The 25,532-nt window shown below is 43.1% G+C and overlaps 1 protein-coding gene and 1 long non-coding RNA gene across 2 annotated transcripts in view; both read left to right on the forward strand.

Moving 5' to 3' along the window:
• Positions 1 to 5,998: 5,998 nt before the first annotated feature.
• Positions 5,999 to 25,532, forward strand: part of LOC128415374 (uncharacterized) — a 207,592-nt gene continuing 188,058 nt past the window's right edge. The window contains exon 1 of the long non-coding RNA XR_008330922.1: positions 5,999 to 6,051. This is a non-coding gene — a long non-coding RNA (uncharacterized LOC128415374). The remainder of the gene's footprint in view (positions 6,052 to 25,532) is intronic.
• CRB1 (crumbs cell polarity complex component 1) overlaps positions 12,458 to 25,532 on the forward strand; it is a 153,737-nt gene continuing 140,662 nt past the window's right edge. Inside the window, exon 1 of the mRNA XM_053391485.1 lies at positions 12,458 to 12,780. Within this exon, the coding sequence (XP_053247460.1) occupies positions 12,708 to 12,780 (73 nt within the window). The 5' untranslated portion in view covers positions 12,458 to 12,707. The remainder of the gene's footprint in view (positions 12,781 to 25,532) is intronic.

The following is a 25,532-nucleotide window of genomic DNA, read 5'->3' on the forward strand; positions in this document are numbered from 1 at the left end:
TTGGCAACCTGTGGACTGCTGACGTTTGGCATTAAAACCCTTAGCAGAAATTATATGTATGCCACTATGGCGGTAAGTGTTTTGTTAGCCCAAAAATGGAAAACAAGCAAAGTCCCAACCAAAGAAGAATGGCAACTTAAACTGATGGAATATGCGCAGATTGCGGATCTAACGTATAGAATAAGAGAACAAGAAGAACATTCATTTAAAGAAGATTGGAAAATGTTTACTGAATATATGGGGGAGGGATTGAGTACATTTGAAAACATTGGCAGCATTGAGATAAATTCAACAGTGTAAATAAGTTTTGATGGAAGTAATAATGGAATACTGAATGGTTTAGTTTATATAAAATATGCAGGGATTTATCTATGTAAAATGAACCATGGAAAGAGAAGAAGGGAAATCACTGATATTTTAAGGTTGTATACATGAATATTCTAAATTGTAAAACAGAAAATTTAAATATCTAGCTAGCTAGCTAGCTAGCTAGCTAGCTAATCTATCTAATCTAATCTATCTAAATCTATATATATCCACAGCAGAAATTGATCTCAATACTGAATCCCTGTTGGAAGAGCAAACTTTGCCCTGGATATAATCACACTGACAATCGTGAGTTTAGGAAAAATAAGAAAGCTACATTTATTACAGGAAATGCATGCTGATTCTATCTCACTAAGGTGGTGAAGAGGTTGTTCTGGGAAAGAAAAGGTGGGTTATGGGCCAAAGGTCCAGTCCTTATGCCAAAGAACCACAATGATTGTTCACTCCACACTCTCACTTACCGTTGAATTGGCAAGTTACTAGCAAGCGGCTCCTTCAAGGATGACAGGTTTTCCCCAAGAGCTGCCACTTGCTGAACCTGAGTTTAAAAGGTTAAAAAAAAGTCTGCAATCTGTTTAATGTGGAGCGTGTAGAAGGCTCTTGTTGCAAAAATATTGTTTCTTTTCTTTTTGAAAACCTCTTGCAACCTTGGCAACAGGGGAGGATTATCAGTACAGACAGCCGCGATGTGATTAGACAGTTCATTAGTAGGAAGGTGGAGAATACTAATAGCAAAATTTTCATCTACAGCGATGAGAGCTGACCTGGCATCTGTCTCTGACGGCGGAATCACTTCCCGGTGGTATTAACCACACGCTACGAAGTAACAAAAAACAAAACAAAACATGTTCTTTGTGCAAGAACCCATCAAAGGTAAGGATAACCAAATCACACACTATATTGAGTTCTGTCGCTCCCGGGGGATCTGTACAGTACCTTAGTGTAGTCTGTTTGTTTTTGCCTGCAATGCATAAAAGATATCCAGGAGGTGTTTTACATGTTAAAATACAAACAGGCACAATTCCCATCTGAAATCCAGCCGCTTCCCTTGCCTGCTTTAACTGACCATGTGCAAGTCCTAGGATGAATACTGCAATGCGTACATAAATTAACCTGACAAGCGGCGACAATGATGCTTGTCGGTGTTGCTACGTGACATGCTGTTTGATGAGGCTGCAACAATGAAGGCAGTAGGGGGAAGTTTTCACAGGGTAACAGTTTGGTCCTACTCGAGTATGAGCCCCGACAAGCTCAGTGGGAGTTCCTTCCAGGTAAATGAGAAAGTGGGACGCGGGTGGCGCAGTGGTCTAAACCACTGAACCTCTTGGGCTTGCAGATCAGAAGGTCGGCGGTTCGAATCCATGCGTCGGGGGTGAGTTCCCGTTGCTCTGTCCCAGCTCCTGCCAACCTAGCAGTTCGAAAGCAGCCCAGTGCAAGTAGATAAATAGGTACTGCTCCAGCGGGAAGGTAAACAGCGTTTCCATATGCTCTGGTTTCCATCACGGTGTCCTGTTGCACCAGAAGTGGTTTAGTCATGCTGGCCACATGACCCGGAAAGCTGTCTGTGGACAAACGCCGGCTCCCTCAGCCTGAAAGCGAGATGAGCACCACAACCCCATAGTCACCTTTGACTGGACTTAACTATCCAGGGGTCCTTTACCTTTCACCTTTAAATGAACGTTTTCCAATCTTCTCTAAACACATGTTCTTCTTGTTCTCTTATTCTGTATGTTAAGTCTGCAAGCTGCACGTATTCTGTCAGCTTAAGTTGCCATTCTTCTTTAGTTGGGACCTCGCTCGTTTTCCATTTTGGGCCTATATTTAGCCCATTTGTGGTATCTCAGTATCTAGTGTGCAAATTAAGCCACTGTATGGCGGCATCCCAGGTGAAAGGTAGTGGAAACCAGCCAACGGTTTAAGAAAAACTGGATTGTATGTTGTGGGGTATTTATAACCCTGGAGCAATAGTTTGTGCCAGAGTGATGCAACAGGAGCCCCAATATATTTGGATTTCGATTGTGTTATGTAAGGCATTTTGGAGATCCTTCTGGGTCAAAAAGCAATAATGAAGTCAAATGACTATTTTGTACGCACATTTGTTTCTTAGGTATTCCAGTGCAGACTTGGCATTGAGCTCGGTCACCTATTTAATAGATGCAAGCATTGTCTCCCATAACTTTTTCTTGCAGACAGATGAGGAAGATCCACAAATGGGAACATGTTTAGAAAAGCCCAATGAGCAGTCTCCAGGTATTAAGTTTCACCATAGCTGGCTAATGCCCAAGAAAATGTGCCCCTGCTTTGCCAAAGCTGAGACTCAGTCTGAGTGGGGGAGGGAGTTACACAGCCCTTAAAAGTAGCAAACCACACTATACTATCCATATAAAAACATTGTGGGGTTTTTTGGTAGAATTTCCAGGCAACACTGGGCATTTTCAGCTAGTGCTTAATATAGCTTTTCTTGTTGAGAAATGTATTGAGGGCTGAACTGATACTACCCTTGCTGGTATCTTTCCCTGGAAAATCAGAGGCTCACTATGTCAGGTTCCTACTGGAAGACCGGACAAATGCTAGAACGTTAGCAGTGGCAAAGTTTTTATCGGTGGTTGCAAGAACAAATGAGCCCTATATTCTAAACAAAATGCTTGATTAACCTGGAGGTAGGCTGTATGAATTGTGTACTGATTTGTAATGATTTGTTGAGTCTCTGGACCGTAATAAAGATTGATTGATTGATTGATTGATTGATTTTTTTCATACTTTTCATAACTGGGGATTTGTGGGTGGATGTGGCCCCCAAGAACTTACCCCCTTTTTGCCTCCTGCCTTATAAAAAGGAAAACAGAACTAACCATGTAATATTTGTAATTTTGATGTCAACATTTGGGGGCTATGTAAGTCACAAAAGCAGAAGAAAAAAATTGAACAATATGTTTTCCAATATCCAAAATCAAAGATATCTTTCATAAAAAGGGGGAGGGGGATATGCACTGTTGTGTTATGTGAACAGAATTGGTAAGCTCAAAGATTCAGTTGCCAGCTTCTTTCCAAGGAAGGGGGAAATAATATTGGGAGCAATTATACAGTGGTATCTTGGTTTTTTAAAGTAATCCATTCCAGAAGACCGAGTTCTGAAACATTCAGAAACCGAAAACTCAATATGGAAGCCGCAATACAACACGGAAAACTCAAAACGGAAGCTGCATGGCACGTTCAACTTCTGAAAAGTGTTCCAAAACTGAAGCATTTACTTCTGGGTTTACGGCATCCGAAAACTGAAATATTCATCAACTGAGACGTTCAAAAACCAAGGTAACACTGTAGCTAGTTAGAGCTGTTTGGGAGGAAGGCCTACCAATGAATTTATTCTTATGTCTAAAGCAGAAGTACTCATTCATAAGTCACAAAGAGGCCCTCTTGGATGAGCCTAAACGTCTAGCTCCCACTGAAAATGAAGAGGGTTTGGACCAATCTTCTTCCACTTTGGAAAGGGTACCGCTTAGCAGCGGCCATATCAATAAATTATTATTTTATTTTTTAAATTAAATTTATATACTGCCCTTCAACCCCACCTCCAAAGGAAAGTAGAAGTTAAGATCATCAGTGTTAGTCATTTCAAAGTTGAAAAAGAAATAGCCCTTCCATCAAAGAGAATATATTAGATATTTGATGGGAAGCCCAATAATTCAGGAGCAATTAGATGGGTCCTCAGAGCTGGAAACAGATACGGAACTGCAATCACCACAAGAGGAGCAATTAGAGGAACAAGAGACCAGAAGGCAAGGAAAGGTTGCGTCTTTCAACGTGAAGACATTGACCCGAGTAAGTGGAACACACGAGAAGTGAAACAGCAAGCAAATTGCATGATTTCAAAAGTCTATCAGGCCAAATTACATTTAGATTCTGTCTTCTGCCGATGCAAATGGAATTACCAAAAAATCCCGAGGTGATTTTTTTGCCCACCCATGCATTTTTCCTGTATTGTATAGATATAAAACAATAACACACAATGATGTATGTTATTAGACTAGCTTAAAAGGTAAAGGTAAAGGGACCCCTGACCATTAGGTCCAGTCGTGACCGACTCTGGGGTTGCGGCGCTCATCTCGCTTTATTGGCCGAGGGAGCCGGCGTACAACTTCCGGGTCATGTGGCCAGCATGACTAAGCTGCTTCTGGCGAACCAGAGCAGCGCACCGAAACGCCATTTACCTTCCCGCCGGAGCGGTACCTATTTATCTACTTGCACTTTGACGTGCTTTCGAACTGCTAGGTTGGCAGGAGCAGGGACTGAGCAACGGGAGCTCACCCCGTCGCGGGGATTCAAACCACCGACCTTCTGATCGGCAAGTCCTAGGCTCTGTGGTTTAACCCACAGCGCCACCCACGTCCCTTTAGAGTAGCTTAGGCTGGCAGAAAAATATGCAAGCTTCCAAGCAGACTAGAAAGAGAGCAAAATATTGCCGCCGCTGCCGCCCCAATCTCTGAGCGATGTGAAATTCCAGGGGTTCACCTGAGAAGTATAATAGCAGGAGTTGTACGAAAGAGATGTAGGCTAAAGGCAGAAGGAAGAGCAAGTGATTTCTGCTTGAATCCCAGGCTTGGACTGTGGGAGAAGCAAGACTTTCTGGGGTGTTAATACTGTAAGCCCCTCCACCATAGGCTCAGCTTGCATATTATTATTTGTTTGATTGTTTCTTAAATTTCTATACTGCCCTTCATGGTGGTTTACAATATAAAAGTACAAAAATACATGTCATATTAACAAACAATAATGATACCCCCGCCCCGGACACACACAGTTTAAAAGGCCACAGATTGTTTAATTAGCCAAAGGCCTGGAAGAAGAGGAATATTTTTGCCTGGTGCCTAAAAATACGTAATAAATGTGCCAGGTAAGTCTCCTTGGGGAGACCATTCCACAAGTAGGGAGCAACTGAAGAAAACACCCATTCTCATGTTACCACCCTCCAGACCTCGGATTGGGATCACACAGTCAGCTCATATGGGGAGGGGCAGTCCTTGAGGTACAGGCAGACCCCAGTTTATGTGCGTTCAATATGTGCACAAGCGTGTATATATGCATCGCACTGGAACAGGGGTGGGATGGGATGTTTTCAGGCTTTTTCAATGGGTTTCAATTACCGTATTTTTCCATGTATAAGATGATATCCCCCCCCCAATTTTTTTAAGTTTAAAATTGGGGGTTGTCTAATAATAAAATAACAACAACAACAATAAAAATATAATAATAATAATAATAATAATAATAATAATAATAATAATAATAATAATAAATTTTATTTTTACCGCGCCCGCCCATGGCCGGAGCTGGGCTCAGGGCAGCTAACACCAGTAAAATTACAGTAAAAACATAATAGGAACAAAAACCCCAATTTAAAATACAGGTTAAAATGCAATTTAAAATGCAGCCTCATTTTAAAAGTAGCCCATAGATCAAAACCATAAGGGTAGGGAAACATAACGGTCAGACTGAGTCCAAACCAAAAGCCAGGTGGAACAGCTCTGTCTTGCAGGCCCTGCGGAAAGATGTCAAGGGCGCTAGTCTCTTGTGACAGAGCGTGCCATCAAGTCGGGGCCAGTACTGAAAAGGCCCTGGCCCTAGTTGAGACCAATCTAACCACCTTGCGACTTGAGACCTCCAAAAAGTTGTCATTTGAGGACCTTAAGGTCCTCCGCGGGGCATACCAGGAGAGGTGGTCCCGTAGGTACGTGGATCCTACACGGAATGTTGCAAGTAAGTATATAAATAAATACATGCCACCATCCATATTCTCTCCTCCCCCCCAGCCTCCCCTCACTATTGGCCTCACAACAAACCCTGATCTGGTACATCCCCCCAACAGCTCCCACTCCGGACATTGTCCCTTCCACCCGGTTCCGTCAGTCGCCCCCTGGCTACCCAGACCCCCCCATTCCCCAAGCACACTCACTTAGGCAGCTTTGGCAGTCGCAGCTCCTTGATCAGCGTTCATATCTGCCGGCGCACGTGGAGCAAATATGGTACATACCCTAAATACTGAAACAAAAGTTTGGGCCGGAAACTAATTGGCAGCCAGTGGCAGCCGGGATTGGCATTATATGCTCAAACCATTTTACCCCAGCAAGCAACCTGGCTGCCAAATTCTGCACCGGTTGAAGTTTCCAAACTGTCTTCAGAGGCAGCCCCACGTATAACGTGTTGGAGTAATCTAACCTAGAGGTTGCAAAAGCACAGATGACAGAAGTTAGACTATCCGTGTCTGGATAGAGGTACAGCTGGGCCAAAGCTGATGTAAGGCACTCTGTGCCACCGAGGCCACCTGAGCCTCAAGGGATAGCAAAGGATCCAGGAGCATCCCCAAGCTATGTACCCTCCCCTTCAGAAGCAGAGTAACCCCATCAAGAGCAGACCACCTCCCAGCTATTGCTTGAATTGCAGCAGGGGAAAATGACCTCTCTGTTTAAGTTGCTAATGTAAACATAGCCTGACAGAGAAGAAAACCATCTAATTGTGCAGGAAATGTAGGGGATGCTTCCCTGTTTCCAATGTGGGCAGACAGAGAAGTGTACCCACCTTAGCAAATGGGGGACTTCTGTCTGCAGAGCTATCTGTCTGCAGACAGAGAAGTATACCCACCTTAGCAAATGGGGGACTTCTGTCTGCAGAGCTATACTTTGGGGGAGAGATGACTGCAATAATCAGGGCCAGCTCAGAGCATTTTGCCACATGAGGCAGAGCCCACTGATGGCAGTGTTCTTCACCTCAAGCACTGGGCTTCCACTCCTGTTTGCCAACAGCTGCTACATGAGTGCCTGGAGGCGGTTGGAGGATGGATGGCGGCTAACAGATTGAGGTTGAATCCTGACAAGACAGAAGTACTGTTTTTGGGGGACAGGGGGCAGGCGGGCGTGGGGGACTCCCTGGTCCTGAATTGAGTAACTGTGCCCCTGAAGGACAAGGTGTGCAGCCTGGAAGTCATTTTGGACTCACAGCTGTCCATGGAGGCGCAGGTTAATTCTGTGTCCAGGGCGGCTGTCGACCAGCTCCACCTGGTACACAGGCTGAGACCCTACCTGCCCATGGACTGTCTTGCCAGAGTTGTGCATGCTCTAGTTATCTCCCGCTTGAACTACTGCAATGCGCTCTACGTAGGGCTACCTTTGAAGGTGACCCGGAAACTGCAATTAATCCAGAATGCGGCAGCTAGACTGATGACTGGGAGCAGCCGCCAGGACCACATAACACCGGTCCTGAGAGATCTGCATTGGCTCCCAGTACATTTCTGACCACAATTCAAAGTGTTGGTGCTGACCTTTAAAGCCCCAAATGGCCTCGGTCCTGTATACCTGAAGGAGTGTCTCCACCCCCATCGTTCAGCCCGGACACTGAGATCCAGTGCTGAGGGCATTCTGGCAGTTCCCTCATTGCAAGAAGTAAGGTTACAGGGAATCAGACAGAGGGCCTTCTCGGTAGTGGCGCCCGCCCAGTGGAACGGCCACCCATCAGATGTGAAGGAAATAAATGTCTCTTTAAAAGATGTCTCTTTAAAAGACATCTGAAGGCAGCCCTGTTTAGGGAAGTTTTTAATATTTAATGTTGTATTGTTTTTAACACTTGATTGGAAGCCGCCCAGAGTGGCTGGGGAAATTTAGCCAGATGGGCGGGGTATAAATAATAAATTATTATTATTATTATTATTATTATTATTATTATTATTATTATTCTTACTACATAGTGCCACAGTACTGCGAGGTTTTGCCAAAGTCACTCGGTGAGACAGAAATGATGAGACCAAATCCTGTGAAGGAAGTTTGAAAGAGCTGGGCTTGTTTAGCCTGGAGAACAGATGGTGAAGAGGAAACACCAGCAACACCTTCAGACATTTGAAGGGCCACCACATTGATAATGGAGCGAGGTTTCCCCCCTCCTCCTCCATAGCAGAAGACCAAAAAGGATGGGTTCAAAAGGAAGAGATTTTCAGCTCAACTCTAGGGAGGTCTTCTTAATAGTACAAACTCTTCCACAGTGGATCAGTCCTGCTTTGGAAGGTGGAGAGTGGATTCCCCTTCATTAGAAGACCTGTGAATATTTTGGCACGTGGGTCCCCTTTCCCAGCAGGAAAGGGGCGCTTTTAAGCCATGTTCTGGCAACTCCTGCAGCCAAACCGGTGTCAAATGCAGCGGTCTTCTTTCCTTTGGGCCACATCAGTGAGGCCGAGACGTGGGCCATGTCATCTGGGCAGCCCAAGCTCAGACTTGCTAAAGCAACAAAAACAATGTGGGAGGCAGCCCAGCAAAGGAAGAATGGATACAAGAACCTATTGAATATGCAGAAATGGTGAAACTTACCAGAAGAAATCAAGATAAAAAAAATTATATATATATATATAAAAGAATGGAAATGGTTTATTGAATAAAAACAGATAAAAACATTGGCAGGATTATTGTAATAACCTGCAGTTTCATAAGCATGTATATTTAGAGAAGATGAATAAATGAGCAAATTAAGTTAATTTGGATATGCAGAAATTAAAAATCAATTTAAGGAACCACAGAAAGAGGGAGAAGGAAGTCAGGTTTTGAAATGTCAAATTGATTGTAAAATTAGTGAAATGTATAAAGTTGAAAAGTATAAATAAAGACAAACAAAAAAACAATGTGGGAGGCAGCAGTTACGCATTACCAGTCTCTGTGGCCACAGAGTCAGCTTCACCTGCTGAACAGCAGCCTGAAAGGAGATAAGGCAGAGTGACTCCACCTGTAGCTTATCAGCATTCAGGGACTCAGAGGAGAAGGTGCTGATGAGAACCAGCTGTCTTCAGCTTTCTTCAGCAGACCCTGGAAGCAACACTTGTAGTTCCTAGTTTTACCTTCCTGCTCATCTTGACCATTGGATTCCCTGACCCCTGGACCATCTTGACCACATGGAATTGCTGTTTACCTGACCCTAGGCCTGGACCTGACTTTGGATGCTGAGTCTGCCTCCAGGCAAGTTTACCTCAGAGATTCTTCTGGTTGGCTAGTCTCCCACTCCACGGAGCTCTGGTCCTGGTTGCCCATCAAGAGACAACAACACCAGCAGGTACTGTAATTCTCCTGCAGTTTGACTTCACCCCCATTGTCTCAGGTCTCCTGCAATCTTTGAGGTCCCTTCCAACTCTTTGGTTATATGGCTGGATTAAGGCTGTGTGTACATTACCATTTACTCTGGTTTCAGGATGGGCCTGCAGCTGGTATTTGAAGCCAGGTACACATGAAGTTAAGTACAATCCATAAATTTCCTGTAGCTTCTTGAGAAATACTGTTGTTTTATAAGTTTTCCCCTTAAACCAGCTTCCATCTGATTTGAAAATGCAAGCCATGTTTAAGCTGAGATTTGAAAACCTTGGAGAAATCCATTGCACCTATACAGACCGCAGTTTCATTGAACAGTGGTTTGTGGGTGGGTTCATTAAACCACTGTGCCCATTGGGCTTGCCAATCGGAAGGTTGGCGGTTCAAATCCCTGCGACGGAGTGAGCTCCCGTTGCTTGGTCCAGGCTCCTGCCAACCTAGGAGTTCGAAAGCATGCCAGTGCAAGTAGATAAATAGGTACTGCTCTGGCGGGAATGTAAACTGCGTTTCCGTGCGCTCTGGCTTCCGTCACGGTGCTCCGTTGTGCCAGAAGTGGTTTAGTCATGCTGGCCACATAACCCGGAAAGTAGTCTGTGGACAAATGCCAGCTCCCTTGGCCTGAAAGCGAGATGAGTGCCACAACCCCATAGTCACCTTTCACTAGACTTAATTGTTCAGGGGTCCCTTACCTTTACATTTATAGTAGTAGTAGTAATTTCTTTATTTGTATCCCACCCATCTGACTGGGTTGCCCCCACCTCTGTGGGTGCCTTCCAACCTATATAGAAACACAATAAAACATTACATGTTAGAAAGCTTCCCTATACAGTACAAGACTGCCTTCAGATGTCTTTTAAAGGTTATAGTATAGTTACTCATCTTGACGTCTGATGGGAGGGTGTTCCACAGGGTGGGTGCCACTACTGAGAAGGCCCTCTTCCTAGCTTTGCTCATATTAAACCAGTGCTTAAGGATCTGCCCTGGGTACCTGTTTGGTTCAGTGTACAATTCAAAGTGCTGGTTTGGACAGTGAGATTGAGGTCCGACTACTTGTTTCCAGAAAATCTGTACAAAATCTGTACAGAAAATCTGTACACATAATATATGGGGGCTTTTTCTAGGTATTCTCCACTTTCAAAGGTGAGGTGGAGAAATGGCCTCCTCTGTTGTAGCCCCCAAGTTTTGAATCAACTCCCCAGCTATGTTTGACAGGCATCTAAAATATTAAAAGTTTAGGTGCCGGTTGAAAGCATGTATCTTATCCCGAGCCATTGGCAGCTAATTCTCAATATTTGGTGGATCAGGGAATAGCTTCCCTGATATTTTTAAGTTTCTGTAGTATTTTGGTTCGTTTAATTAACTCATTATTATTGCTTTTAGTCACTGATTTTTTAATTATTATTTTGTATTGTGAGTCTCCTTAGAAACCTAGATGACCTTGAAAGGTGGAACCAAAATATTTTAATTTGTGAATAAATATTGGGTGTAACTAGATGTTGTTCACACATAGCAGCTGGTGCTGAAAAGAAAGCAGAAGGTTTGTGTCTTCTCTCTCCCCCAAAATGTCTAGTAAAATAGAAAGTGTAACAATATCGCATTGAGCTGCCCCCCACTCTTCATGGGTACTGTCTGGGGTGTGTATAATATTTTTATTAATATACTTGAATCATTTATATCCTGCCTTTCAAAAATGAACTCTTTTCAAGGCAGCTTGCATAAGTAGAACTTCAAAACAATGATTAAAACAGCATCAAATAACATAGTTTTTGAATGCACCTTCCAAAATCTGAAAAGGCAAAATGGGGACAGTGTTCTACCAGAAAGTGGTACTAGAAAACAGCCTTTTGCTAGTAACTAGGGGGCCCTGGACGCGGGTGGCACTGTGTGTTAAACCACAGAGCCTAGGACTTGCCGATCAGAAGGTCAGCGGTTCGAATCCCCACGACGGGGTGAGCTCCCGTTGCTCAGTCCCTGCTCCTGCCAACCTAGCAGTTCGAAAGCACACCAAAGTGCAAGTAGATAAATAGGTACCGCTCTGGCGGGAAGGTAAACGGCGTTTCTGTGCGCTGCTCTGGTTCGCCAGAAGCGGCTTAGTCATGCTGGCCACATGACCCGGAAGCTGTACGCCAGCTCCCTCGGCCAATAAAGCGAGATGAGCGCCACAACCCCAGAGTCGGCCACGACTGGACCTAATGGTCAGGGGTCCCTTTACTTTTACCTTTAGGGGCCCCTGGAGTATTTTGTTTCTTCTATTTCTCATCTTCTGGCGTGAGTGCCATTGGTTATGTAATTAAAACAGCATCACCCACGCATAGGAGGAAGGTATTGGTATGCTCAGTGGACGTCCAAGGTTCGCACAAGTACAAAAATATATTGGAGAGGGGGACAAAAGATGGGAAGGATCCCCAGAGAGCTCATTGAGACTGAAAGTGTGCACTGGGAATGAGATTTTGGCCAATGGTAAAGGGTGAAATGTTGTATGGGAGTGGGATGGGGAATGGACAGGAGGGTTTTGAAGGACTTCATAGCCAAAAGCCTGGAACAGTGAACTGAAGCATCTCCTCACTATTTAGTCTTGTTTTTGGAGCTCCGACTGGTGCAGCTCAAATGTTTGCGTGTAAAAGTTGAAAATTATTCTTATGCTATGGGGAGGAGACCCACAAAGTGGCTGGCTCTTGCACACCCATTTGGGACTCCTCTCTCTATGAAAATCCTATGTAGAGAGTTAATTCTTCTATCTCTTAACACTTAAAACAGCAATTGCTTTATTTGCCCAGTCCATTTTTAAAAGATCTATTGTTCACACGTGCAAAGTGTTACTATCGGGGGCTCTTTAATACAACCCTGGGGGACAGTAATTGAATGGAGCTTTGCATTGAGGAAGCGGTGGGTAGAGAACTCTCACAAAATACTGTTCCAGCATGCAGTTTGGGGGCACCGTTTCTCTCCAGTGGGCAGAATTCTTCACAAAACCAGGGGAATCAAAAGAGACTCCAGTCCAGTTTGTGGAGAAATCTGCACCAGGTTTGAGACATCGCCCAGTGCGGCTGGAGTAAAATCTTCCCAAGCACAAATGCCTTTTAAGTGGAACTCGGTTGGTAGGTTTGCGGTGCTGCGTTTGGCAAAGGGCAGAGTCAGAGATGGCATGCAATGGAACCTGTGCCTTGACTGTCAGCCTGTGGTTAGGGCAGAAGTAGGAAACGAGACATCTCAACCCCTGCCCCGGGAATAACTGGCAACTTTAAAGAAGGATGCTCCATCAAGATGAATATGACTTATTCAAAAACTAACTCTCTCATCATCTACCTCAGTTTCTTGCTGCTTGTTCACTTAAAAAGTAAGCATTATTTTGTTTCTCTCTTCTGTCATTGTGTCTAGGTAAAGAGATAAAACAGTTCTAGCAGAAATCTCTAAAGATGATAAATGTTGGCAGGCAGGCAGGGTAGGGGGAGAGAGACCTAAATGTCAAAAGTATGTTTTCTAAGTTCTAGAAAACTTATAGAACAGATGGCTTTGGGGCCATAGAACTTTGAGATGCTCAGCAAGACAAACATTTTTGAACAAATGGTTATTTCAAAAGACAACCCCCCCCTGAAATACTCCTGTGTTCTTCAGCAGTGTTGAACTTTGTTGTTATTAGACATGTGCTAAGGCTCAAGGTTTAAAATGTTAAATGGATAGTTAATATATTTCCTTTTTTATGCATTCTATTGCAACTTATTAATCTGTTCATCACATCTGTTTTTGACATTTGACGCTCTCTTGGACTGTCGTTTGCTTAAAAGCCATGCCACAGAAGTCTGAGGACAGGGAAACCTCTGAGAAAAGCTTCCACAAAATGTCACAGGGCATTTAATTTTTCTCTCTCTTGTAAATACAACCCTTCCATTAGGAGGAGAAAGGAAGTGTCCATTATTGACTTTTTTTTAACCTTTTCAACAAACTCCCACTTTATAGGGTGGTGTGAAAAAAGCTTTTGAAATGGGTTTTCTTTCATCATTTTGTCAGAACGATGACAGTACGTACAACATGAAATTTAAAGTGGGCTCAGCTGGCAGAGGATGATCTGTGTTTATGAAGGGATGGCTCTATTGAACAGGTTTTGAAACCTAGAATTGGTGTGTGTGCGCGCGCTTCTTCTGTGTCTGTGTTTTTGTCTGAAGGGGCTGTGTGATTTGTTGCCTGCCGAATGTGAATCTTAATCAGGCAGGCTTACAGCAGCTGCCATTAAGCAAGAAGACTTGGAATTAGTACACAATGCCTTGTAATCTGGGTCACCTTCTGTTGCTGCCTGCATAAAACTGTTGTTACCCACATAGTTTTATATTGCCGATACTAGGAGCTATTAACATGAGGCAGATAAATCGATCGACAGAAGACAAAACTTTAGAAAAGGCATGCAGTTATGGATAACTTTTTGAAGAACAGTGCTAACCTCAAATTGGCCTGGGGGACAATTTTTATCTTGTATTTATTTCATATTGAAAATTACAACATAGATTTGATAATGCATTACACAATTTTAGTAGCATAAACAATGCCTCGTTTCTCTTAACTAAAGCATATACTAATTTAAAAGAAACAAATTATAGCAAAGCAGTTACTATTATTAATAGTTCATGTCAGCCTTCCAAAACCCTATAAAAAGGTTGCACCTAAGCCATAAATTTAGATTTCCATTGTGTCTTAATCTAATATTGCTTAGTTTTGTTGACTGTGATAACTTTATCCATGTCTTTTGCATTGGATGTTTTAGAATTTCCCCAGTTCTTAGCTACGGCAAGTTTAGCAACGCAACACGTGCCTATGATACGTGCTTATTCACTTACTGCCTTTCTCATGCTCACACATTGTATCTTCTCACACTTGTGGGCACACAAACACACCATACCCTTCAGCAGGCAAATAATGGACCATGCCCGTTACAATATCTTAAATTGGGTCCTAGAGAAGGAACATGTGAATGCATAAGAGAACTGCATACACAGCCTGAAGAGACAAGCCATAGTGAGTTGGATGGCTTGTGTCCTCGACGGATGAAACTTCTCTAGTGAAACAGAAAGCAAAACTCCACTATATGTGTGATTCTGTTTCATTGGATTCTTGCCATACTCAAAATGTCCCCTCTAAAGCTCAGTGATTCACACGTCGCTTTCCAACTCAGAAACTTTTGCACTTATGTAATACAGGCTAAATTATTGCACTGCAGAAATGCCCTTAACATAGCAAGGGGCGTTGTACTAACTTTACCACCACATATAGGATCAAGGAGGAGGATTCCCCATTGGCAGATTTCTCCAGACCATGTTGCATGGGAAAGCACTTGAACGTTGCTACCACTGCACTCTTCCCCCGAGATCTACCCATGAACTAGATCCAGTTCCTGTTCTCTCAAATCACTACCCCATTGACAAAGCCAACGATGACGGGACCAAATAATAAAATGTGGCGTAATTTATGGGAAGGCTGCAGGGAGTTGCTTGGAAATGGAAGAAGAACCTACTGTCCTACTTCTGCTTTTGAGTCTCGAGTAGTAGAAGATGTTGCGTGCTTTTCATGTATGTAACTTTTGTTCTGTCATGGGACCTGCTCAACTTGAGCAAAAATAGAGTTAATGTATATATGAATAGGGAGCGGGTGGCGCTGTGGGTTAAACCACAGAACCTAGGACTTGCCGATCAGAAGGTCGGTGGTTCAAGTCCCTGTGACGGGGTGAGCTCCCGTTGCTCGGTCCCTGCTCCTGCCAACCTAGCAGTTCGAAAGCACGTCAAAGTGCAAGTAGATAAATAGGTACCGCTCCGGCGGGAAGGTAAACGGCGTTTCTGTGCGCTGCTCTGGTTTGCCAGAAGTGGCTTATTCATGCTGGCCACATGACCCGGAAGCTGTATGCCAGCTCCCTTGGCCAATAAAGCGAGATGAGCGCCGCAACCCCAGAGTTGGTCACAACTGGACCTAATGGTCAGGGGTCCCTTTACCCTTATATATGAATAGGGAACAATGGGTTGCGTCCAGGTTAAGTTCCCATTCACTAGCCTCATTGCTTTCTGTGGCACATAAATTCAACTCGCTTCCCATAAGAATCCAACCCATTATTTTTGACCGAATTGTATGAGCCTCTCCATATGTCTTTCTCTTTTTTGCACATTCATGATTATTTGTGCTCATGTTGCTATCAGGGCAGTCCCTTGCAATCCTGTTTTTGATGCTGTTCGTGCCTGCAAAAGTTTTGGAGTGGTCACCCTGTTTCATTTCCAGTTAAGTGCGTACCTTGTAGCCTTCTGCTGAAATTCGGCAACTTTTTATACCGCAATGTTCTGGTTTACTTTTCTTCTACTCTGGTTGCACTATAGCCTTTTCAGACAGCGGTATTGTGCCCTTTGCGGCTGTCTGGCTTTCCATTGGGAAAACTCAGTCAGGAGCTGAGCCCTGGGGAGACTAAACACAAGCTTCAGAAACAGTAGTAGGAAGACGCATGCGTTTCATTAACGTATTGTTCCCAAGATATTCTTTTTGACACAAAAGTTCCTCAAGGTAGCTCGCACACTGCAAAAGAAATATTGAAACCCAGTATGAATCCATAATAATGCACTCTAGAAGTGTACCCATGCTAGGCTCATGGCAGCAAATAAAACACAGAGCCTTGTAGTGCCTTATGCATTGTCATGGGATAAAGCTTTCTCAGCCAAGAGCCCACTTCACCAGATATTTCCAGCAATTGCCAGCTGTAGTGCCTCCTATTTTCCTAATAAGAGAAACTATTGATAGGACCAGCTATGACTGTTTCACAGAAATGATTGCGAGACCCTCTAGAAGTTGATGAACTACAGTTTCCATCATCTCAGACCATTGGCTATGCTCGATGGAGAGGAGCTATGGCCCGAAAACATTGTAGGGCTGCCATAGGCAATAACCATCTTCCTCTCAAATTTTAAAGCAAAACATTAGTTCATCTACTGTATTTTTTTTTTTTGACTAAAGAGTTCTGTGTAACCAACAAGTTTTTCCTAATCTTCCTTCCATCGAGCACTGAAAGATAATCCATGCTATGGAAACCTTCAGCAGCTGGTGTGAAGCATGCACACAAACAGTGCTTTTTTTTCAAGAGTATGCAATACCGGCACCTCTTCTTTTTTTATTAAAAAGTGTGGCACTTATTTAACAACTTCATGGTGAGTGCTGGCATCTATTTTTCTAGGGGGGGGGGAAAGCACTGCGAATGTAGTATGGGCCAAATTCTTACAGCGGGGCACAAATACAAGAATTTTTAAAATCTAAAATGTCCCAAGGGGTTATTGAATCATCTTTTGAGCATAGCTGTCAACGTTTCCCATTTTTTAAGGGAAATTCCCTTATTCTGAATAGGTTTCCTCGCAAGAAAAGGGAAAAGTTGACAGCTATGCTTTTGAGTGGTTCCCTCTTCTGTGCACAGCAGCTCAAATAATATGTAACGCAACGGAAAAGTCACACATTTTTTGAGAACCTGGTTTTCTCTTTGAGCAACGGACACGACGTAGTCTCTGCCGTCCTCACAGAAAAGAGACTTTTCTTTCTCTGGGGGGACAGTCTCTGCTACTTTACACATTCCTAATTAATGTCTAATTATTGTAGTCGGATAAAAGCTCCGCTTACAAAGGGATTTGTGGTTTCTGAACAAGCCCCCTCGCCTACAAGGGAAGATGAACAGTACCAGCAGTTCTGCAGGAGAGGCAGGCCGGCAGGCAGCAAGCATTGTGTGGTTGATGAGTGCTTGAGAAATCTGGTGCTTCAGCTGACCCTCATTAGGTGGATGCAGAATAAGAGCCAGCTAGGAGGGTATTCAACAGGCTTGGACTGTTCCTGTAGGGAAACTGGCTGATCTTCTCTCTCCCCCCCTCTCTCTCTTACTCTCAGTGCAAGATGTTACAGACTGTGTCCTGGAATACCCTCTCAAATTCAGGGAGGAAAAGATCCCACAATACTTTCATTTATTGGTGAGGGCGGCAGGGAAAGAAGCCCAGATAATGAGCTGAGGCATTTCAGCTCTTCTCTTCCACTTCCATTAATAGCTCCCCTCATGGTCATAGATTTTCCCCCCACCTCCATCCTTTTTTGGGGGGCTGGGAAGGTACAGTATTTTAGTATCCTGCTAACGTACGATTTGGTCCCTCAGAAGTGGAGCTCAGACTAAATCAACGGGCAGCTTTTCAACCGCTGGGTTTACGCAATTCACCTGTGGCAATATCTGGGTCACTGAAAAGGAGATGTGGGTGGTGGTAAAAGTCACCATTGCCATCCCTCTCTTCTTGGCTCTAAAGCATCTTGCCTGCCTTATGGGGGCGGGGGGGGGGGATAAACTACTTAAAAACTGTTGTTGTTTAGTCGTGTCCGACTCTTTGTGACCCCATGGACCAGAGCACGCCAGGCACTCCTGTCTTCCACTGACTCCCGCAGTTTGGTCAAACTCATGCTGGTGGTTTTGAGAACACTGTCCAACCATCTCGTCCTCTGTCGTCCCCTTCTCCTTGTGCCCTCCATCTTTCCCAACATCAGGGTCTTTTCCAAGGAGTCTTCTCTTCTCATGAGGTGGCCAAAGTATTGGAGCCTCAGCTTCAGGATCTGTCCTTCCAGTGAGCACTCAGGGCTGATTTCCTTAAGAATGGATAGGTTTGATCTTCTTGCAGTCCATGGGACTCTCAAGAGTCTCCTCCAGCACCATAATTCAAAAGCATCAATTCTTCAGCGATCAGCCTTCTTTATGGTCCAGCTTTCACTTCCATACATCACTACTGGGAAAACCATAGCTTTTACTATACGGACCTTTGTTGGCAAGGTGATGTCTCTACTTTTTAAGATGACTTTAAAACTACTTGTTTTAAAATGGGAGTTTAAATGTTTCCCACCAGCTTTCGCTATTTCTTCAGCCATTAACCAGAGTTAGCCAACATGGTGGTACCTTCCTGAAGTTGTTGGACTGCAACTCCCATAAGCCCCAGCCAGCATGGCCAATGGGTCAAGGATGATGGGCGCTGTAGTCCAATGACACCCGTAGGTAACCATGTTAGCTATTCCTGTGTTAACTTAATGCAACAACCCTCCCCTCTCCTTTGCACACTGGCACTCGGCTTACTGCTGTCTCTCACTAACTCCTGTTTTCACAATCTGTGTCCTCCCCAGGTCTCTAAAATATCCAAATGCAGCCCATATCTCCATGTGTTCAGTAAGCAAGTGCTATATAAACAGCTTAAATGAACAAATAAAATAATATTTCCATCCAACTCAATGGACTCTCGCTGCCGCTCCAAGAAGATAAGGGTGATGCACAGAGGGCAGTGCTAGTTTATCACAACATCGACATACTTGCCCCGGGCGGAAAACGAGACATCCTGTTTTTTCATGCAAGATCTTTTTTTTTTTTAATAAAATTTTTATTGGTTTTTCAACATATAATATAAGACAATACAAACAACAAACACTAACAAACAAACATATAAACATGTATAATTTCATAAATTTTTTCATATACCCAATTTCAACGACTTCCCCATGCCTCCCTTTTCTGCATCCCTGTTTTGAGCTTTTTTTCAGCAACCCCTGGTCTAAATTACTTATTAATTCATTTCTTTAACCCCTTTCTTTCCTCTTATCCAATCATTTATCGCTGCAAATCTGTTATGCTTTACCCATGGCATTTTAACACTCAATAATTTTACAAGAATTTTTAAGATAAAGTTTAAATTTCTTCCAATCTTCTTCCGCCGTCTCTTTCCCTTGGTCACGGATTCTGCTCGTCATCTCTGCTAATCCCATATACTCGATCACCTTCGTCTGCCACTCTTCCAGTGTGGGTAGTTCTTGTGTCTTCCAATACTTTGCTAGTAGGACTCTTGCTGCTGTTGTAGCATACATAAAAAACGTCCTGTCTTTCTTTGACACCAATTGGCCTACCATGCCCAGGAGAAAAGCCTCTGTTTTTTTGTGAAAGGTACACTTAAGCACCTTCTTAATTTCATTATATATCGTTTCCCAGAAGGCCTTAATCCTTGGGCACGTCCACCAAAGGTGATAGAAAGTACCTTCAGTTTCATTACATTTCCAGCATTTATTATTGGGCAAATGGTAAATTTTTGCAAGCTTGACTGGGGTCATGTACCACCTATAAATCATTTTCATAATATTCTCTCTTAAGGCATTACATGCCGTAAACTTTATACCGGTGGTCCATAACTGTTCCCAGTCAGCAAACATAATGTCATGACCAATGTCCTGTGCCCATTTAATCATAGCTGATTTAACCATTTCATCCTGTGTATTCCATTTCAGCAGCAAATTGTACATTCTAGACAAATTCTTAGTATTAGGTTCTAACAATTCTATTTCTAACTTTGACTTCTCCACCTGGAAGCCGATTTTCCTGTCCTGTTTAAAAACTTCATTTATCTGGTAATAATGAAGCCAGTCTCTTACTTTAAACTTCAATTTCTCATAACTCTGTAATTTCACATTTCCACCTTCTTGTTCTACAATTTCCCAATATTTTGGCCATTTAGATTCCATATTAAGCTTTTTAACTTCCTTGGCCTCCATTGGTGACAACCACCTAGGGGTTTTATTTTCCAACAAATCTTTATAGCGAATCCAAACATTGTACAATGCTTTCCTAACAATATGGTTTTTAAAACTTTTATGAATTTTTACCTTGTCATACCATATATATGCATGCCAGCCAAATCTATTATTGAACCCTTCTAAATCCAAAATGTCTGTATTCTCAAGAAATAGCCAGTCTTTCAGCCAGCAAAAAGCTGCTGCTTCATAGTACAGTTTTAAGTCCAGCAGGGCAAACCCCCCTCTTTCTTTTGCATCAGTTAGTATCTTGAATTTTATTCTGGGCTTTTTGCCCTGCCAGACAAATCTCGATATATCTTTCTGCCACTTCTTGAAACAGTCCATTCTGTCCACAATCTGCAATGTTTGAAACAAAAACAGCATTCTTGGCAAAACATTCATCTTAATAACAGCAATTCGGCCTAACAAGGAAAATCTCAAATTCGACCATATTTCCAGATCTTTCTTAATTTCTGTCCAGCATTTCTCATAGTTGTCTTTAAATAAGTTCACGTTCTTAGTTGTTAAATTAACCCCTAGATATTTCACTTTATTTGCTACCATTAATCCAGTTTCACTCTGAAACTTGTCTCTTTCCTCCACTGTTAAATTTTCCCCCAATACCTTTGTTTTTTGTTTATTTAGCTTAAAACCTGCTACTCGACCAAAAATTTGTATTATCTCCAAGGCTCTTTTCGTACTAGTGTCTGGCTCTTGCAAAGTCAAAACTAAGTCATCTGCAAACGCTCTCAACTTATATTGTTTGGCTCCGACCTGAATCCCTTTTACCAGCTGGTCCCCTCTAATCATATTTAATAACACCTCCAGAACAGATATAAAAAGTAATGGGGATATTGGGCACCCCTGTCGTGTCCCTTTTTCAATAGCAATTTCCTCAGTGACCACGTTATTTACAATTAGTTTTGCTTTTTGTTCAGAGTAAATTGCACCTATACCATTCTCAAAACCCTGGCCTACCCCCATTCCTTTGAGATTCTTTTTCATAAAACTCCAAGAGATATTGTCAAAGGCTTTCTCAGCGTCCACAAATATTAATGCTGCCTTCGTATTAATATTGTTTTCAAGCAACTCCATAATGTCTATTATATTTCTCACATTGTCAGATAAGTGTCTTCCCGGGAGAAAGCCAGCCTGGTCTTTATGAATCTCACCCACCAAAACCCTCTTCAGTCTTTTTGCCAAAATGTCTGCAAAAATTTTATAATCCACATTCAGCAATGATATAGGGCGGTAGTTCTTAATCTGGTTCTTTTCAGTCTCAGATTTTGGTATAAGTGTAATATATGCTTCTTTCCACGATTCAGGTGCCTTTTTCCCTTCTAAAATTTCATTGCAGACTTCCTTAAACGGTTGAATCAACCAGTCTTTCAAAGCTTTATAATATCTGGAAGTCAGGCCATCTGGTCCTGGAGATTTTCCCAATTTCATGTTTTGAATGGCTCCCTCTATTTCTTTTTCATGCAAGATCTCTGCTGCCATTTTGGGTGCCACACTCTCAGGCTAGAGCTTTTTGGGGTGGTATGGGTCACATGACATGTAACTGAGTATCCTGCGAAAGGGTGTGTTGTTGTTTGGTCGTTTAGTCATGAAAACAACAACACACCCTTTCCCAGGTGTAGATGGCTGTAACTCTGAACAGGAGTATTCCACATGGCAACATTTTAACCCTAGCATTTTGGAAAGATTAGAGAGTTAAGTCCGACTGATCTTATGGCTGTTGGCTTTTGACTCTTGGTCATCCCTTGAACACACAAACAAATAAGAGGCTGGGCAGATTCTAGATGTTGCTATCCCAGGACAGCAATTGTGTGAAGAAGACACAACACAGATCAGTTCTTTCCACAAAGACAACTCCATTATCCCATTGTGTTTATGAGGTCGGGTTTGGCTGGTACACCTCAACACCCCCCCCCACACACATCAAAAAAGGAAATTCAGATACTGTGCAGTTGTCATTGTTAACGATCCTGTGTGTTTTTCACCTCTGTGTGTGCGCGCTTAAAACTACTTCTGTTTGATAGAATAAGGACTGCACGTCTCCTAACATTTCATGTGTCTGCTTCAATTTCATGGAACATGTACGCAAGACGGGGCTGTTCCAGAGTGCAGGAGCAGCAGGGAGCCAGCACTAACCCCCAGTTTGCATTTTAAAAGCAGCTTTCCCAAATGCATTCAGTTTCATCAAGCGCTTGGAGAAATTCTAATGCTTTTATCCTTTTCCTTTTGCTCCATTATTTGAAGTAGGACAGTGTGCCCTGTGCAGCTACAGAGATAGTATTGGGGGAGTCTGATTTGTGCTGGAGGTTGATAATATAGGTTTCTTTTTTGCACATCAGATAGGCAGGCAGATGGATGGACGTGTGTGTGTGCACATACATGTGTGTGTTTTGTTTCAAGCGGCTACACAGGAAGTTGAAAGGAAACGTGAGCCCTATTCAGCTCACACAACAAATAATCGCACACTGCAGGAGAGAATGGTTGGGCCCACTGCCTGCCCCACTGCTTCATCCCCAATAACCAGCCTGCTGTATGAGTGTGTGAAATATACTCAGAGTCGAGAGTGGATTTCATGCTCTTTATTCAGCTCATAGTGGTGAGGAGGAATGAAAGTCCCCTCAAAGTATCTGCTTTATATACATTATTTACACAATGGGCTGCACGTGATTGGCTAATTCCAGAATTCTCCAGTAGGCCAATCAGGTTGTGGATTCACTTCCATCTGGAGCCGGATTGGGTGGCTCCTGCAGACCAATCATACTGCTGCATTGTTCTAGGACCAATCAGACTGCTGCATTCTGAATCCTATTGTTCTAGGACCAATCAGACTGCTGCATTTTGGATCCTATTCAACTCAGTACATAACAGTGTGGGTTCTCCCTGTGATGAGAAACCCTGATCACATTGGGTTCTAAATCACGTGGACACTCTGCATGCATTGGACAGGCACCCCAGGTGAGATCTTTCTCCAATGTTTGGCCATTGGGAGGGCAGTGGCGAAACAGTGGCTGGGGCATGGCCAATGGGCACAGCCCTCCTGCCTTGCTTCATATAGCTATTCGTCCATAGCATGACGTCATGTCAGCCAGGTAACAGGTAGCTGCAACCGACGTTCCATCGTTTAGAGATCTGTTGCAGCTGCAAACTTTAACAGGCTCAATCAGCAGATCAAACAAATGAAGTCTTGGTTAATTAGTCTATGGGGGCAAATTTTAATTGCTGGGAATAAAATTTAAATGTTGAGGCTATTACAGTCCCACATGTTTCATGCTTTGTAGCCCTTCTGATTCCGATTTGTTACTGTCTTAGATGTCGGGAGAGAGAGAAATATGAAGGATGGTCATTTCTTATAATGTTTCTTTTGTTAAATTGCAAGCTCAGTGTGTCAAAGAGGCACAGATGGTGATAGGCATATTTATTTAAATAAGTTAACCAGTTAACTGATTAAAAGGGAAATGTTGAATTAACTAAAAAAATCTCTAATCAATGGATAGCTCTAAGCTGTGTATTTACAGATAGTGTGTGTGTGTACATACACACATTATGAATCTGATCCAGTCCACCATCCCCTCCTGTGCATATTTTCTGCCAATATCTCTCCTCTTCCTTGGCACCCTTCTTATGCATATTGAACTGCACTCCCAGGATAAGTGCTCATGTAAGCAACCAGCTGGATCCGGCCAGGTCCTCAAACCCATGCAAATGCACACAGACATAGACACACACTTATCCTTTGGACATCCAGGAGACTGAATTGCCTGCTGTGTTTTCAGCCTTGGACATCTTTTCTTCTCCGGGGGTGAATTAGCTTGAAGTGATAAATTTTATCCTGTGCCTTCACAGGGGGCTGGCTGTTTCCTTTCTGTAATCTACTGTTCTTCCATTGTATTCTCAGAGATTGCTACAGGCATACATTATGCACTTACAATAGGTCTGGCTTCTGGAGAACCAACCTGGAAAAGCAAGCAAGCAAGCAAGCGCGCATGCACACACACACACACACACACACACACACACACACACAAAATCATCTGAGAGAACAGTTAGGAGAACTGACAAAAAACAGACAAGGTAATGACATTTTTTCTTGCTTAAACCAAACCCATTACTGTGACAGTAGCATATATCCTGGGTCTCGGTCTGTTTAACAGAAGAGCTTCTCTCACTAATCTGGGAGCTATGAAAAAAGAACATATTAAATATGTGGTTCATTTTATTTGACCAGTTTTCCTTAGTGTAGAATGTGTAGATATAACAAAGCTTTGAGTAATTAAGAAAAACCTGATATTTGGGCAGAATGGAGTAGAGCTAAGGTGAATTTAGAGAACAGATTCTCAAGTAAATTATTGGACTTTCATGTGCTTACCCAAAAATATATTGATATTCACCCAGTACAGTTTATGTCAGCATTCCCAATATGTGGATGATGATACAAGATGGATGACACCTGGCTTGAGAGCAGTACATGTGAAAAGGATCTAGGAGTCTTGGTTGACCACAAACTTGACATGAGCCAACAGTGTGACGCGGCAGCTAAAAAAGCCAATGCAATTCTGGGCTGCATCAATAGGAGTATAGCATCTAGATCAAGGGAAGTAATAGTGCCACTGTATTCTGCTCTGGTCAGACCTCACCTGGAGTACTGTGTCCAGTTCTGGGCACCACAGTTCAAGAAGGACACTGACAAACTGGAACGTGTCCAGAGGAGGGCAACCAAAATGGTCAAAGGCCTGGAAACGATGCCTTATGAGGAACGGCTAAGGGAGCTGGGCATGTTTAGCCTGGAGAAGAGGAGGTTAAGGGGTGATATGATAGCCATGTTCAAATATATAAAAGGATGTCACATAGAGGAGGGAGAAAGGTTGTTTTCTGCTGCTCCAGAGAAGCGGACACGGAGCAATGGATCCAAACTGCAGGAAAGAAGATTCCACCTAAACATTAGGAAGAACTTCCTGACAGTAAGAGCTGTTCGACAGTGGAATTTGCTGCCAAGGAGTGTGGTGGAGTCTCCTTCTTTGGAGGTCTTTAAGCAGAGGCTTGACAACCATATGTCAGGAGTGCTCTGATGGTGTTTCCTGCTTGGCAGGGGGTTGGACTCGATGGCCCTTGTGGTCTCTTCCAACTCTATGATTCTATGAGTCTATGATTCTATAAAGAATCAGACTCTGGCAAGCTGATATTTAATGAGATTGCTGTTTTCATCCATTAGCCTTACTATTTATGGTGTGTGTTTTAAAAAATAAAACGTAGTTTTTAAAAGCTGGGGTAAAATGGGAAGGAGCATAGCACAGACTCCTCTCATGCCTGGCTATGAATTCCAAGAATCACCAAGGGATGTGCAGAAAATACCAAAATGCATTTGCTCCCATGGCTTCAAATGGAAAGACTGGAGATTCCCTAAGCCACAGTTTTATACAGTGGTACCTCAGGTTAAGAACTTAATTCGTCTGGAGGTCCGTTCTTAACCTGAAACTGTTCTTAACCTGA

Source organism: Podarcis raffonei, chromosome 6, assembly GCF_027172205.1.
Source record: "Podarcis raffonei isolate rPodRaf1 chromosome 6, rPodRaf1.pri, whole genome shotgun sequence".
Taxonomy (NCBI): domain Eukaryota; kingdom Metazoa; phylum Chordata; class Lepidosauria; order Squamata; family Lacertidae; genus Podarcis; species Podarcis raffonei.